Source organism: Garra rufa, chromosome 2 (assembly GCF_049309525.1).
Source record: "Garra rufa chromosome 2, GarRuf1.0, whole genome shotgun sequence".
In the NCBI taxonomy this organism is placed as follows: domain Eukaryota; kingdom Metazoa; phylum Chordata; class Actinopteri; order Cypriniformes; family Cyprinidae; genus Garra; species Garra rufa.
In genome coordinates, this window is record NC_133362.1 from 47,971,610 (window position 1) to 47,989,417 (window position 17,808).

General features: G+C 37.8%; 1 protein-coding gene across 1 annotated transcript in view; it reads right to left on the minus strand.

Moving 5' to 3' along the window:
• Window positions 1-1,087: 1,087 nt before the first annotated feature.
• tp53bp2a (tumor protein p53 binding protein, 2a) overlaps window positions 1,088-17,808 on the minus strand; it is a 43,636-nt gene continuing 26,915 nt past the window's right edge. Inside the window, exons 12-18 of the mRNA XM_073835251.1 lie at window positions 17,168-17,555; window positions 13,401-14,128; window positions 11,161-11,299; window positions 10,928-11,060; window positions 7,970-8,136; window positions 5,428-5,627; window positions 1,088-1,826 (exon numbers count right to left, since the gene is read on the minus strand). Coding sequence (XP_073691352.1) covers window positions 1,785-1,826; window positions 5,428-5,627; window positions 7,970-8,136; window positions 10,928-11,060; window positions 11,161-11,299; window positions 13,401-14,128; window positions 17,168-17,555 — 1,797 coding nt within the window. The 3' untranslated portion in view covers window positions 1,088-1,784. The remainder of the gene's footprint in view (window positions 1,827-5,427; window positions 5,628-7,969; window positions 8,137-10,927; window positions 11,061-11,160; window positions 11,300-13,400; window positions 14,129-17,167; window positions 17,556-17,808) is intronic.

A 17,808-nucleotide genomic window follows, 5' to 3' on the forward strand; every position in this document is an offset into this window, starting at 1 on the left:
TGACAAATCAACAGTTTTTAACATTTATTCAATGGTTGCTTGCTATGAGGGCTACCATGATCAAGGCACAGAAACGTAGAAAGGACGTTGTTAAAATTTATGTGACATCGGTGGATCAACCGAATTTTAGCTATGAGAATACTTTTTGTGTACAAAATAGTAATAATAATAATGACTTAATTGATCAATTCTTCTACTCTGCATCACCCGAGTGACATTTTCATTTTTCCGTTTAAAGGATAGCATACGCATGCGTTGTTGTGATTCTCTCTGAAATGGCGCTAGGGTGAAGCAGAGGAGAAGAATTGCTGTCAGAGAGCTCTAGGATTTCATTAAAATCTTAATTTGTGTTCCGAAGATGAACGAAGGTCTTTGAACGGGTTTGGAACAGCATGAGGGTGATTAATGACAGGATTTTTTAATTTTTGGGTGAACTATCCCTTTAAGGTTGGCAGTGACCTACTATCATCCAGAGATGGGGCTTCTCAGTTCAAATTTCTCTCAGTGGTGTTTCAGTCTGGGCTTTGACCAGATCAATCGAGTTAAATCAACACTAGACTCAGTACACCATTGTTATGGACTTCTACATTGTATCAGTTGTTGCTTTTCACAGCTGTATATCTATATAATATCCAGGGAAAGCTCTATGTACTCAACACACTAAATCCACACCATCACTAATAATGCTTCACAGCTAATTTTGAGACCCAGCATATCCAATCGTTCATCATGTTCAGGAAATCATGTGCTCCAAAATAATGAGATGAGGAACACATCTCTGGTTTTGCATATAACCATGGTTCCCTATCAGTCACATTTGACGTTACATTGACTGACGTCTCACTCAGGAGCCCCGATCACCTCTGAGCTTAGAAGGAAAGGCGAATGAGAATTGGTGAGTAGAATTTGCATGCCAAGCCACTACCCCATACATACGAGTATATAAGATGGTGATGTGCATCCACTCTTCTCAGTGTAGCTTGTCCAGGAGCCCCATCTCTGGCTGAATTATTAATCATGTGCAGAAAAAAAGCATAATAAATGTTTCACAAAACCCACTTCACAGATGACAGTATTCATATGAGAATTCAGTTCACAGTGTTTTTAATTCTTTTTTTGATCATGTTAAACCTTCAGCTGATTTGTCCAATAACTCAAGAGGATGAAGATGTAAAATGCAGGTTATATTTGCTGAACAGAGGATAATAATGTGTAACGTAAGCTGTGTCTGTCAATATGAATTTCATCATCTTATGCCCAGTGCTGGAAACCTACTGTAACTCACTAAATTCTCATTACTGAGACAGAAATTCACTGTACTAACCGCACTTTTCTAGCACTGTACCTACCAACTAGTTCATTTAATTTGTTAAACATTGTGCATGAGAATAATATTGCCCAAGGTTCATATCCAACACAATGAATTTCTTTTCAATTCCCTTTCAACAAAGCGCTGAATGAACACCAGAGGCAAAACACCTGTGATGCAAAACTCAGGCCACAATTATTATTTTTTTCCTTTGAAAAAAAAAAAAAAAAAAAAAATCACGATATACAAATAAAAAGTACAATCTAAACATCTAATTTCTATTCACTTTTTTGTGGAAAATAATAAAAAAGACAAAAAGAGTGAGCATCACTGTAACATATCAACAGTAACATCAAATATAACACAAATGGACAAACAAGTAGATGGTCCTAAAACCATCATGAGGAAGTTAACTAGTGGTGTTGATTGTTGTATTAGCGTGGAATGTCAGTCTTTGTTCTCCTCACTCATGGACTTAAGCCAGACTCCGCTGACGAGGTTTAATTCTTGGATACAACTGTTGGAAGAAAAGGAAGAAAAAAAATAATAATTATAATATACACACATGCAATGAACACTTTGTCTTTTCAGTCTTTGGCACATTAAGATAATTCACAAAAACGTCCTTTAAGACAAATATTTTGCTTTAGTACATCAATGGGAAATATCCATTTTAGATTTGCAAACACTGCATGCATACTTAAAAAAAAAAAACAGGCTCTAATGAAGCATGATTAAAGTCCATGAAGTATAAGTGGTCAAATCACTGGCAAATTTGTCTGGTTACATTTGGTGTATGTTCACTCATTAATGTATTGGGGAAGTTCATGCAAGCCAAATCTGTGCAGGTTTAGCACAAATACTGAACTCGTGAGACATCATGACATTATGGAGTATATTGCAAAAAACAAACAAAACACTTTATTTACACAAATGCACACATTTACGACTATGTGGTGAAGTCTGGTTAGACCAATTTAGTGCGTGTGCGCATTTAGAGTGCGTTCTTTCACTGCATGAATCAGTCTATTAATATGCATTAAGAACAATCACATCATTCAAGATATGGGGCAGAAAATGTAGATATTTATATCGTTTCATCTAGTCATAATATCACACAAAGAGCGTTGTTCTTTTCTTAAAAAATCAGCGTGAATGTGAATGTGATTTTGACTTCATACAGTTCGATAAACAATAAGAGATTTACGTACATTTTAGACACCACATTGGCTGTTTTTGCTCTATTTGGCCAACAAAAATCATTCCAAACACAGCCACAGAACTGTTTTGCGTCTCAGAGCAACATGACAGTGTTTCTTTCCTGAATGAATCAACCGTTTAAATGGTTTGCTTCAATTGCAATGACTCACTTATTAACAGTGACTTACTGCCACCTACTGGTGCTTTTAATTTCACATTAAAGTATCTTCTCATTTTTTAAATAATTTCAAATATCAGTATTCAATGTTTTATGTTTAAAATGTCAAAACATTATTTCTGCATTTGTAACTGCAGGTTAAAGCATTCCATGTCCCTCTGGGCTTCATTAAACTGTGTGTAAATACATCTAAATGCCACCTTAGATGCAGGGCTCGAAATTGCGACCATTTTGGTCGCATATGCGACCAAAAATTAACCTGTGCGACCTCAAATTATATTTGGAAGCATTTGTGCGAGTGAGAGAAATGAGTGTGGTGCGACTCGATTTCAAAACTGTCGCTATCCTAACTATTGCACAGACTCTCTGAGCTGATACAGTGACGGTTTGCCGTTTTCTCCAACATTACATAACTATTTAAGTTAATCTTCACATTATTACCTTAAATGCAGATTTGAGATATTAGCCGGCAGGGCTCGTAAAATCGCTAGCCCGACGTCCCTGGGCTCTTGTGTTTCCAGTCGGGCTCCCAGAATGTTTCACCGGACTGTCAGACGTACTATCGTGAAGTAGAGGACTTCTGCAGGTCCTTAAAACTCCTCAATTTATTTGTATCAAATGCAAGGCCATAAAAAGTTATAAACATGTAAAATGGTATAAGAAAAGTCTTGATTAACGTATAAGTTTAAGAGACGGAAAGTCGATCGCGATAGTTTTTGATAAATCTTCAAAAAGGCAATGATGTCATTGAATAAATATGCAAGCTGTACGTTTCAAAGTCAAAACGCGGCATGGATGTCTTTATATGAATGTATCTGAAGGGAACCGACTGTCCTCAGAAACATGTCGTTTGCATTGTCAATTCATGTCTGATAAAACAGCGTTAGTGCTGATTTGTGTACAGCTGTTACTATGGAAACCGTAGTATTTCAGCGCTCCTAAAGCGCCCCCTCGTGACAAACATTAATTTTTATTTCTAATACATTTTTTCAGCTGTTTATGGTCAAATTATTGCAATTATCGATCCATGTGTAAATGTGAAAGAATTTAATGTGCCTTTTAAAAATCTAAACAATTAAGTAATACTAATGTTATATATCTTATATAAATATAAGAAATTATATACTTGATTTATCCCTTTTAATGGTATAAAGGTTGAAATGCCATTGTATTAGATATTTTGTTTTTGTGTCTGTATCTGAATTATAAATCATGTAATTTTATGGGTTAATATTCTACCGTACATTGTCCAACCCCAGCTCTTTAAAAAAAAAAAAAGGGTCATAAATTGCCTTAAATTGATATTTTAAAATGCTGCAGCGACACTAAATAGTGAAATAAAATTCCTTCCTTGATATTTGTTTATATTTGCGTATTGAAAACATTTTTGATTGACATTTAGACTCCTATCTGATTTTCTATATTTAAAAAAAATGTCTTTTTTTAATTTGGGCTAGTTAAATTAATTTTTGGGATATCAAAATCTGTTAATCAGAATCGGCCATGAAGAATCAAGATCTGCGCATAACTAAAAAGAAATTGGGTGCTCCTAAATTTTTTGGGATGCTCCTAACTTTTTAAAGTTGGGAGCACCAGTGCTACCAAGTAAAAAAGTTAATTTCGAGCCCTGTAGATGCAACATCTTCAAAGATGAATTGTGTTGATACTGATTTTATTTGTTTGGTAACAGTCTAAATGTATTATTATTATTATCATTATTATTATTATAACTGACTGATTAAATGTAAGAATTTTACTCAAAAGATGATGCACACTTAAAAAAAATGGCTTTATAAAGGTACAAATATATTTAAACTTATTGTAAAAGATTAATTTCTATCATTGCAGTGAACTGGTCACAGAATATGAAGAATATCAAAGAACTCAGGAGTCAGTTGTCCACACACAATAACACACTCCACATAATATTATCTAATTATCTTTATCAATACTGTTATCGATAAAATGTCAGAAACTATTGAGATATTATTTTTTGTCAATATCACACACCCCTAGTACTGACACCAGATGATTTGCGACGGTCGCTTTGTCACATCCGCTGTAGACAGCCTCAAGCTGTTCGTGTATTTTTTGGCTAGTAGAAGTTATGAATGGCCAGTAACATGAAAATTAAATAGCCAAATTGGTTGGTGAGTGAAAAAGTTTAGGCAAATAGCAATAGATGCCATTTACATTATGTTGAAATAGCAGGATTTTCCAATATTTATAGTACTTTTTGCAAATAGACGCAATTATCTGCACCTCAGTATTGTAGTACATTAAAACAGTATGCTGTAATTACGTACTGAGTGTATTTATAGTGCATTTATTAAATGGTACTGCCATATTGGGACAATAAGCCCTTCCTACACCTACCCTAACCCTAACCGATACTTTATTTTCAACTTGCCAATTATGTCCTTCATTTTTATTTAAAATGAATACCTTTCAGATATAATATGAGATTTGAAAAGGGAGAAAAAAAAGTTTGCCAGGAGGAGGATTCGAACCCGCATCGGTCGCGCCAAAAAGAGTAAAACACACAATTTATCATCTGCGCCACTGAAGCTGACTATGGCCAGCCATCTTTTGTAGTGTTGACTATATCAATCACACATTGGTGGGTGGAGTTAGTGTAAACAGACACTGAAAAGTTACTTTCAATCCCAGTCTACAGTCATTTCTGAGTGTCCCGTGTGAACCGATGTGCATGTGCAGAGCTTTAGGGCCCATCACTCACCCCCAGCAGGTTTCGGGGGACGTATCCCTCTTGGCTGGCCGTTCGCACCCACCACCACTCGGTCTCGTCCTCATCCTCCCTGTGCACCACCGCCATGCAGTCGCCCTCTCTGAAGAACAGCTCGTCGTCCTGCTCGCTCTCGTAGTCCCACAGGCCGTACACCACCCCTCGGTTCATGATGCCCATCTTCTCCTGGACGCCTGAACGACATGAGAAACACAGCGGTGAAACAACACACATAAGCCTCAAGAGCAGAGCGTTACAGTGTTTTTTTCAAGTTTAAGTGTTGTTGAGAAACACCCTTAACCGCAGTAAAATCACCCAATGCATGGACATGGATTACTGCTTAATGAAACAGTGGAACATTACATTCAATAAATAAAAGTAATCCAAAGTTCTGGCATGAAACTCAATCTGATATAATCACATCGTTAGTCACACATGGCACCGCTGATTGGTTACTCGTCACATCAGCAGCCAATGAGCTCGCTGCTCAAGTTTCAAATACTCGGCTAGTGCTTGCTGTAGCAGTTGCAGCGCACTTTAGAAACCCTCCTTCTTCCCCAGCTCCACCTGTATGCAGTAGTCAACATTTGAAGTGGAAGTTCATGAAAGTTGTCCTAAGACAAGAACAGGTATTGTTGTTTTGGTTTTAGGACAACTTTAATAAAAGATTTTGATCTACTTCCAAATGCTGACTACTGTAGATCTGCTACGAGGTGATTTAAAATATCAGAAGGCTTAATATATATATATAAGTTCGTCTTTTAGTGGGTACTTGCAATTGGAAGGTGGCTGTCCCGAACCCTAACCCTTAAATTTTAATTCATGAAAATGATATTGAAATTACTTTTGGATTTTGTTTCATTGTTCATTTTGTTTTCATTTAGTTATTATCCTAAAACATCTTGTCTATCATCTCTGAAAATATCTTGGCAAAATTGTTTAGTGCAGAAAAATAGCGATTTATTGCAGCATTGTCAGTGACCTAAACAATGTCATAATGGACTATTTCACATCCAGAGATGAAGGATCAGATGATGAAGTTATGAAGTGAGTGAAGTGAATATAAAACCTGTCTCACTTTAAACCCGTTTTCCTGAAAATCATAGCTAGCGGCCAACTTCAGACAGCCATAAGTTTTGTTACGTTCAAGATATGGACAAAATAAAGTTTTGGAAAGGGCTTGAACACAGCTTTCATATGGTATCAAAACCTAAAGAAAAAATAATTCACCATGTGTTGGGTTTTCCTAGATCGCATCACACATTATGAAACTTTATGTAAAAAAAAATGTGTCCCACATTTTCATGTCACTATTACTGAAACTGTATGTATTAGTCCATTGGCTGAGACTGATTTTAACTACACCCCTACATTTATGATCAGGAAATATGTTTGTGTCTCTCTCTCATAGCTACAGGACCATCGTTTTGAGGTAAATGTGTTCAAAAATCGGATACATTTGCGTGTAACTTTAAAGATGTCACTACCGAACACCATTTTTTAATAATTATACACACTTTTTGATGTCTGTAATTATACAGTGCCTTGCAAAAGTATTCATACCCCTTCATTTTTTTCCACATTTTGTTTTGTTGCAGCATTGTTAAACTGCTTTAAATTACTATTTTTCCCACATCTACATCTCATACACTATAATGACAAAGCACAAAACAGGTTTGTAACAACGTTGCAAATTTATTAGAAATAAAAAACTGAAAAGATCCTGTTGCATAAGTATTCATACCCTTTTCTGGGACACTCGAAATTTATCTCAGGAGCATTCATATTGCTTCTAGATGTTCCTACACTTGGAGTGGAGTTAAACTGTGGCAAATTCATTTGAATGAGTCTGATTTAGAAAGACACACACCTCTCAGAAAAGGTCTAACAGCTGAAAATGCATATCAGAGCAAAAACCAAGATAACTGCCTGTAGAGCTCAGTGACAGACTTGCGTTAAGGCGATGATCTAGGGAAGAGTTCAGAAACAAATCTGCTGCATTGAAGGTTGACAGAAGCATTCTCCATAATGGAAGACGATTGGAACAACTAGGACTCTAGAAAATGTCTGCCAGCCCCCATCCAAGCTGACAGAGATGGAGAGGAGAAAAGGTGAGGCAAAGAATGGCAGATAATTGCCAAATGCAGATGTGCAAAGATGGTCACATCAGACCCAAAAACACTTGAGGCTGTAAAGGTGCTTCAACTATGGACTGAGTTAAGGGGATGAATACTTATGGAATCTACTTATTTCAGTGTTTTATTTTTAATAAATTTGTAAAATTTGCAAATCTGTTTTTGCTTTGTCATTATTATGGTGTATGGAGTGTAAATTGATGTGGGGAAAAACTAATTTAAATCAGTTTAACATAATGCTGCAACAAAACAACATGAAGAGGTTTTTTTTTTTTCTTTTTTTCTTTTTTATACTCCTTTTCTCAGCATGTGTGAATAGCTGAGCCTAAGCAGTCTGCCACAGAACAGATGGTAGTCTCAGAGAGCCACTCATCATTCTGCAGTGTGGACCAGAAACTCACCGTAGAGGAACTGCGAGCACTGAGTGTATCCCTCCTCCATCTCCTCACACTTATCGGCTGCCGTCTGCATGTCGCTGTAGGTCATGGCAAACACGGCCGCCCCGGACTCCACCAGGAACTTACACACCTGCACGTTATTACAGGACGCAGCGCAGTGCAGAGGTGTCCTGAACACAAACACACAGACGGTTACAAACACTGACACCAAAACAACAGTATGTGTTATGATCTATTTTTACTTTGTGTTTTTTTGTACCCTTGTTAGTGTTTGTTTGATATGTACAGGATAAAACACTGATACAATCTTGTAGGGTTTTATTTTGCCATAATAACCAGCTGTCTGTAGATCACCCTGCATATTACACAACTACTCAACTAATCTTACACTACAACTCTATTACAACAAACGTGAAACGAAATATTGATTTGACTAGTTTAATCATTTTGTCTGTTTATTATCTTAAAGCTAAATTGTGCAAATGTACACTACCAGTCAAAAGTTTGTGATTGTCAAAAGATTTTTACAGGGATTAAAGCAAAAAAAGTCTTCTGACTGAAAATTTTTGCTCCAAAAAATCTTTGCCAAACACTATTCCACAGCCATACCTGTCACACATCCACTTTATAAGCAGTTTTTTTTCCTTCTTATAGTGTGTGTCCTACTAATTTAAAACATGTTGAAGCATCTTCTGATCAATAATAAAAATTTCTGATAAAAAAAAATTGCCTTGAGGTGGTAATTGACTCATTAATGTGATTTACAGTGGCAGTTTCTTTTTACCTTTGTAATTGCATTTTTAAAAGTCATTATCTGTCAAATTAAAAAAAAGTATGTATTATATTTTATTTGTAAAATTTCTAATTAAAACAATATAATAGCAGAATAAGAAAACTAAATGACCAATCATATAAAAGTAGTATTAATAAAAAATAATTTGTCCTACAGAGGTTTCACAAAGGAACACAATAGTGGCTTGTAGGTGCCATTTCAGGCATTTAATGGGGCTCAGAGGTGGCATAAGTGCAAATAAATTCATGTTGAGATAAATGTTTTAAATATACATTTTGATGTAGAAATATTACGTTTTAAATAACTGTAAGTCTAATTAACAATGACACTAAATCCACCAGCAGGTGGCGGTAAGTCAAATAATTTGTTTGAAGGTCTGATTCATTCGGGAATGAAGCAAGTGACTGTCTTTATGAACGGATAATCATGAACTGAAGAGTTGTTCAAAACGCACTTTCATTCATGAATGAAACACCGCTGGTTTGCTTTTAGAGATGTGCAGCGGCTGAGCTGTTACTTATTTAGAAATATTTTCATTTAAATAAACAGAGTAAAATCAGGCAATAGAGATATAGTCAGACAACGCAAGTCATTTTATATTTTCTTGTAATTGAACTGTTGTATTAAATCAATATTACATTTGCTTACTCCCTTAACAATTGTTTAAATCTGTCACTCTCCTTTTGGCGTTCTGTGGGCGCACAGACCATAATCTATAAGAGAGCGCGCAAATGAGTCTCTCTTTCACTTTAAATAAGCAGGACTCAAAAGCACGTGCAAATGATTGATTCCAATGTGTATTAATACCTGCGCCGACATTCTAGTTCTGCTCTGTGTTCTCTGCTAAATTACTGACTGTGAATGATGCCAGCGGCGTCACTAAAGCTGCAGCGGCGGCCGAGATGATTTTTTTGGTTTGCCGTCAGAACAATGACAATGTATACACGTTTATACGCATACGTTTATATATAAACGTTTCTTTTCCCCTCATTTTCTCTGATTGACGGAAATCCGTCATAGACTTGTTGCAGGTAACGGAAATCCGTCGTAGCGACGGAGAACTTTAATCCCTGTTTTTAATGTTTTTGAAAGAAGTATCTTCAGCTCAACAAGACATTTTTTACTATTTAAAATAACCGTTTTCTATTTGAATATGTTTTAAAATGTAATTGATTGCAGTGATCAAAGCTGAATTTCCAGCATCATTACTCCAGTCTTTAGTGTCACATGATCCTTCAGAAATCATTCTAATATTCAGATTTGCTGTTCAATATTTTTCTTTTATCAATATTATCAATATTTATTACACGGCTCTTTCGAATGCTTGATTCTGATTGGTCAGTTGAGACATTTGCAGGTTCATTCTTTTTTTTAAATAATCACCGCTCCAAAGTAATAACGCATAGCCGGTACTACTTGTATGTTTAAAATCCCTCTGTGCCAACAAAGATTACCGTTTGGCGCCATCTTGTGACAAACACTGGACAACCACAATTAACAATGGAAAATTTCGACATTAATCTATTTAAATTGTCTTACTAACGTACATAGTTTGAATGTTAGTCACGTGGTACTATATCGTTTGGCGGAAGGATAAAAATGTTAATTTAAAACAAATATGCCAATAAAAGGTTTCAAATTCATATTCATGTCCAGTTTTTTTCCTTATGTGGCAAGTAGCCGTGTAATAAGCGGGATAATGTACAGGCAGCCTGTAGTTATCGCGAAATAAGCCCCTTCAGTGTGATACAAGACCCTCCGCTTCACGTCGGGTCCTGATCACACTGTCGGGGCTTATTTCTGCGATAACTACCGGCTGCCTGTACATTATCCCTTACTTAAAACAGTTGAGTACTTTTTTCAAGATTCTTTGATGAATAGAAAGATCCAGAGATCAGCATTTATCTGAAATAAAAAGCTTTAGCTTTTTTGGGGAAAGACATTATGGAAATGAAGACACCTAAGTCTACATCTGTCTAGCACATACAAGCATCCTCCCACACATGTTATTACACTTACTAACTTGTGATTTAAACTTAATAGTTACTGCTGTATTTTTGCAAATTTTCAGCTGCACTGAAGCCTGAATTGCTGTCTTTCTGTTCACTGATGCGAATTGTGAATGAACACTGTATGTGTGACGTGCAAATTGCTGAAAAACTCCTCACCATCCGTCGCTGTCAGCGGCGTTCACATTGACTCCAAACTGCACCAGGAATTTAACGATCTCCGTGTGGCCGGCGCACACTGCGTTATGGAGCGCCGTGATTCCCTCATCATTAGGCTGACTGGGATCCTCAACCTGTTCGGTTAGGACAAATAAAAACATCCATTCATCACACCACTGCCATACTCTTCAATTCATGATACCTAAACTGTTGTAACAGTGAACTGCGACTTTCCTCGTAAATGACCCTCTGCACCAGATCGTACTCTCCCTCCAGCGAGGAGTCCAGTAACAGAGCCAGAGGATTGAAGCGCACTCTCATGCTGTGGTCGATGCGCTCGGATCCGGCCTTACGCAGGTTGGTCCTCTTACCCTGCACAGAAAACACATTTGACAGATGCTTTTATCCATGGTGACTTACACTGATCTCAAGGAAAGGCTGTAGCTCAATCATCACACAGAACAAACCCATTTACCCAACAAACAAACAAAAACAATCATCATTACAAATGCTTCATAATCTCCATTTTTTTCCTTAAGCAAATTAAGAAAGTTTACAAAAATGAGCATAGATTTTTAGGTGAGATTACCGGCAAAAAGTCATTACAACTGAATTAAAGGATAACTATTGCCAAAATGCAACCTGGGCTGTTTTTTTTTAACTGTAAACGAGACAAACTTATATCTAAAAGCATAATTACGACAAACGAGCCGTTTTTGAGATTGACCGTGATTTCGTTTTGTGGTCAATGGGCGGTGAATGGGAGAACTAGGGGCATAACTTTGAGCGCATCAAAATCTATATTTTTACAACACTAAGAAGACTCGACACACCATGAAACTTTGCTGGAAGTATCGCCTGGGTCTCTACACATGAACTCCAGCATTGAGAACATTGTTTGTGTACACACAGTTTACTAAAAAGAAAGGTTTTGAACAACTCACTTTCAATGTTTGAGTTTCCGCTCGCAGTCAAGAAGTGTCCATCTCCAAATGCGAATGAATGGACTCCATAGGACGAAATATGAGGCTTATATGAGGCTCTTTTCACAACTAGAAGGTTAATATTGTTTTTCACTTGCGACAAAACAACGAATTAGCCGTGCATTTATATGGAAATATGCTTTTAGGAGCTATCCATCCTCGCATTTGGAGATGGACACTTCTTGACTGGCAAGACGGCCGTGAGCGGAAACCCAAACAGTGAAAGTGAGTTGTTCAAAACCTTTCTTTTTAGTAAACTCTGTGTACACAAACAATGTTCTCAATGCTGGAGTTCATGTGTAGAGACCCAGGCCATACTTTGAGCAAAGTTTCATGGTGTGTCGAGCCTTCTTAGTGTTGTAGAAATATCGATTTTGATGCGCTCAAAGTTATGCCCCTAGTTCTCCCATTCACCGGCCATTGACCACAAAACGAAATCACGGTCAATCTCAAAAACGGCTCGTTTGTCGTAATTATGCTTTTAGATATAAGTTTGTCTCGTTTACAGTAAAAAAAACAGCCCAGGTTGCATTTTGGTAATAGTTATCCTTTAACTTCACTGCAAGAAAAGGCTAATTTTACTTCGTATTTTCGTCTTGTTAATAGTCAAAATATCAAAAAATTCTTAAATCAACATACGTTTACTAGATAAGCAAAAAGACATAAGATATTTAGTCTTGTTTCCTGGAGGGATAAAAAAAATGTAATGCTTTTTCCTTAAAATAAGTAAAATTATCTGCCAGTGGGAAGAGAAAAGTAATATTGTTTTAGGAGTATTTTACTTACACCACTGGCAGATATTTTTACTTGTTTTAAGCTAAATGCACTTCATTTTAATAAGTTTTTCCACAGGTAAAAAAGACTAAAAGTGACCCTGGACCACAAAACCCAACATGAAATTGAAATATCAACAGAGATATAAAACACAGCAAAAAAAAATGCTTTTCTTCTTTTTTTTTTTTTTTGTCTTTCTAGCCAAAATATATATTAAAAAAATCTTAAATCAAGGGGGATTTTCTGGACAAGTAAAAATCATTTTCTTGTTTTCAGAAAAAAAAAACCCAAGTCAAAATTAAGTTAATTTTTTTGCTTAGAGCAAGCAAAATAATCTGCCAATGGGGTAAAAAAAAAATCTTATTTCAAACAAAAAACAAGATTATTTTGCTTACCCCATTGGCAGATTATTTTACTTGTTTCAAGCAAAAATGCACCAAATTTTTTACTAATCTAGAAAATCCTTTTTTGATTAAAAAATTGTAGATAATTTGGCTGGAAACAAGACAAAAAATCTCAGTAAGAAAAGCATTTTTGCAGTGATATGTGTTTAAGTTATAAAAAAAAAAAAAGACTGTGTTGACACTTGTTAATTTTACCAATATGTGTTTAATCAAATTCGGACTGAAAAACCAAACTGCATATCATTTTGAGATGATAACTAGATCCTACAAGCTGATCCTACAGTAGAGTCAGGACTTATTTAGGGCACTCACCGGTGGAAAGGGAACCTGGCCGGTGACCTCAGGTGGCTTCATGCTGAAGGTGTCTTCTGGAGCCTCCTGCTCCGCGCCGCTGGGATAAGGAGGAGGAGGATATGGAGGAAAGTCCTCCACGAAGCTGTCAGGAGGAGGTGGAGGAGGAGGGATGTCCGGCTGGGGAGGTGGAGGTAAGAAGGAAGTGTCGGGCTGTGGGGCCGGATGTGGAGGCGGTGGAGGAGGGATGTCCTCTCCTTCAGTCTCTGGAGCGGCTGTGGACACCACCGGCTCAGGAACAGGCTGATCCGGTCCCTCGAGTGAAGCTTCAGCAGTCCTCTGAGGACCTGCGGGTGTCTCCTTCTCCTCTTCTCCAGGAGTAATCACCACGGTCTCCATAGCGGCCAGAGTCGTCTTCTGGTACAACAGCTTCTGAATGTTGGGGCCGCCCGGGCCCTCGGGCTCTGTGATGGAGCTGCGTTTCTTCAGGGGTCTTGGCGCGTTGTAGAGCTTCTTCCTGAGGGCCTCTAAGTCGACGTCGCTCTGGTGGCGGTAGGGGTTGGAGATGAAGGGCAGCAGTTTGGTGGGACTCAGAGGTCTGGGGATCCGCTCGTTCTCCTGGTTTTCTGGAGCGGGTCCGGCGCTGTGGTCCCTCTCTGTCTCTGGGCCGCCGGACGAGTCCAGGTAGGGGTTCTCTGGGTGCTGGTTTTGAGACTGCTGGCCTGCGGGTGTCACTGGCTTTCCATAAACTGCATGTGCATGAAGACAAAAACTACTGTCAGCTGATCGTCCCAATTCATTTGAGCTTTTTGAATTGTTTTTATGTGCAGTCAAACTGGTCTAACTGATCCGGCTGACGGTTTTCATAAACCAGACTATCAAAAATTCCATAGACTTACATTGTTACATTTGTTCAGCATGTTTCATTTCAATGTTCAAATAAGCAAAGACTATTCAGAAGACTATACCAATCTAAATCATGCTAGCAATATGCTGGCCACGCTAACAACATGCTAGTAAAAAGCTAATCATGCTAGATTCATGTTAATCATGCTAACATGCTAGTAACAGGATAAACATGCTAACAACATGCTAGTAACTCGCTAATCATGCTATAAACATGCTAATAATGCTAGCAATATGCTAATCATGCTACAATCATGCTAGCAATATGCTAGTAACTTGTTAATCATGCTAAAAACATGTTAATTGTGCTAGAATCAGGCTAATAGCATGTTAGTAACTTGTTAATCATGTTAGAAACATGATAACAACATACTAGTAACATGCTAATCATGCTAGCACCATGCTAGTAACATGCTAATCGTGCTAGAATCAGGCTAGTAACATGTTAATCATGTTAATCGTGCTAGAATGTTAGAATGTTAAACATGCTAATCATGCTAGAATCAGGCTAACAGCATAGGGTTGGGTCGATAGACATCACGATGCTGAGTCGGCATAGCGATCCTCCGCGCCGCAGCAGCAACCAAAGCTTTCAATTTCCGCATCTTTACTTATTTTATTATTATTATGAGGAAATATTAACAAGGACGTTGTTAGCGATCACAATACAAATTACAGTGAACTCCAAACGAATTACACGAACTATTTCGTTTACGTTAATAAATGAGGCATACAAAAACAGCAGAAAAAATCTAAATAATTTTAATTAAATTAGATTAAATAAACTACACCAAATATGCCTTTTTCATGGTTTTACCATAACGAACAGAGCTTGGAACAAAAACAAGAGAATATATTTTTTTCCATCGAAATACGAACGTACAATACAAAGCCTAGTATACAATATAAATAACAGTTTATCATTCAAATGCGTCGGGAATATGGAAACACTTGGATTTGTGCCGAATTCGAGGTATACGTGAGCCCAACGCCTGCTATTTTTAGTTTCGCTTTGTTTTGGTTTCTTACCTTAATATATTTTGTTTCATTCCTGTTCTGTTCTGAATTCCGTTATGTTTAAATGATTCGTTTTGGAGTCAGGGTAACTAACTTAGCTATGTTTATAGTGTTTATAATGTTAATACTAGTGGTGGGCCGTTATCGACGTTAACGTGAGACTCTTATCTATTATCAAAGTTGGGTTGGGAGCTGGGTCTAAACTACGCAAGATATGATGACTTTCACCTTGATATTTTAGCGCGGATGACGCATACCTAGTCGAATTGCACTGTAGGGGGCGAGAACGAGTCTTCAACTTCTGTGAAATTACCACATCAAATGAGACGTGCTGACATTGATGCAGTTATGAAGCCGCTTCAGGGCAGGTGCGTTGCTAGACCCTTTTTACTGGGGCACGTGCCCCAGTGAAAATCTGCTGTGCCCCAGTAAAATCTCAAGTTTGAGTTATAATTTACTTTGATAATCCCGAAATAAAGACATTAAACTATATGCAACAACTGAATTGACGCTTCTAAAAGCAACGCAGTTTAATGGAAGACTATGCACGCAGAAATCCATGCCATCCGTGCAGCCTTTTGCGCAGAAGTACTTGGTCACACAAGTTTGTATAGGTAATTATGTTGTAAATGCAATTGTCAAGCAGTTTGTGATGCATTTTGGAAACAGGAGATGAGCGCCTGATCTAATGCGCCACCTGGCCCGTTCTCGAAGACTTACTTTTAGTCATTATTTGGGTAGCACACATATTCTGAATGCCTTCAGCAGAATTCAAATTAGCCATTTTAATCTAGATTAATCTAGATTAAAAAAATTAATCTATGCCCACCCCTAGTTAATACATAATAATATTTTGCTTGATGTGGTATTATTTCTGAAATTACACTTTCTCACTAAACATTTCTGCTGCTCATTAAATGCGTTTGGAGAGAGTGGGTTAAGCAGTAAGCAGTCAATGAGAGCGATTTTGAACTTAAAAAAGCTGACTGATCATAAACATGTTAAGGACCAACACACATCCTCCAAATACATCTACATAAACCAGCGTCTCGTATGCACACTGTCACGATCTAATGCACTTGTTAATGCCGGATCTTTAAAAATCCAGCTCAAATTAAGCACTGGTGGAAACATAGGCTACAATTAATTAACTCGTTATGAATTAGTTATTTAACAACAACCATCCCTCACTCCCACCCCACGCAGACGATGCCATCGTACGATGCCAAACTGGTCGACATCGCCCAACCCTATAACAGCATGCTAGTAACTTGTTAATCATGTTAGAAACATGATAACAACATGCTAATAACATGCTAATCATGCTAGCACCATGCTAGTAACATGCTAACCGTGCTAGAATCAGGCTAGTAACTTGTTAATCATGTTAGAAACATGGTAATCATGTTAGAATCAGGCTAACAGCATACTAGTAACTTGTTAATCGTTAGAAACATGCTAGTAACATGTTAATCATGCTAGAAAAAGGCTAGTAACTTGCTAGTCATGTTAAAACATGCTAGTAACTTGCTAACCATGTTATAAACATGTTAACAATGTGCTAGTCACATGCTAATTCATGTTAACAACGTGTTAATTCACATTAAATCATGCTAGCAACATGGTTAAACTATGGTAAATCATGCTAGCAACAGGATTAAATCATCCTAAATCATAGTAGCCACATGCTGATACATGTTAGAAACATGCGTGTGTTTCCACTCTGTTCAATTAAATTCAAACTTCAAGCTTTTCAAAGTTATTTTAAACTTTCTCAAGCCAACTTCAAAGTTCGAATATGAACTGTACTCATCTAGTTACGTTTAACCATAACCCCGCCCCAAAATCTAACTCTAGCCCCTCACCGCTGATAAAGTTGCTGCCACGGTTCTGGGATCGGCTCAGGGCTCCCTGAATGCCCTGCGGCTGCGTGTACATGGAGTAGATGGAGCTGGTGTTCAGCATCTGGGGCTTATGCAGGACCTGCCCACCGGAGTCTTTGGCTCCAGGAGGCTCGGGGCTGAAGGGGTGAACAGTGGCAGCCGGAGGAGGCTCTAGTTTGGAGGGCAGGGGTAAAGTATTACCAGACTGGGAGACAGCGGGCGGCTGTTGAGCGGATTTACTCTTCCCAGGGAAGGTCCCGGCACTGAGGGCCGTCTTGCCGTATCCCATCTGGCCGCCAGAGGGAAGGTTGGGCTGTTTCGGTTTCGTCGGAACTGGAGGAGGAACCTTGACGATGTTCTTGACGGGGCTCTGAATGAAATGACACATGAAAGTATCCGTAAGGCACATTTAAGTGTCAAGAAACCATAAAACACATTTTTTGAGATGTTAACATATCGTCACCTTAGAATTTTTTATTTTATTTTTATTTAACCAGAAAAAGCTCTCTGAGATTAAAAATCTCTTTTACAGGAGTGTCCTGGCCAAAATGTGCAGCAGTTCAATCAATAACATCACAGATAAACATCACACAAACAGACTAAGAACACTTAAAAGCAGTTGC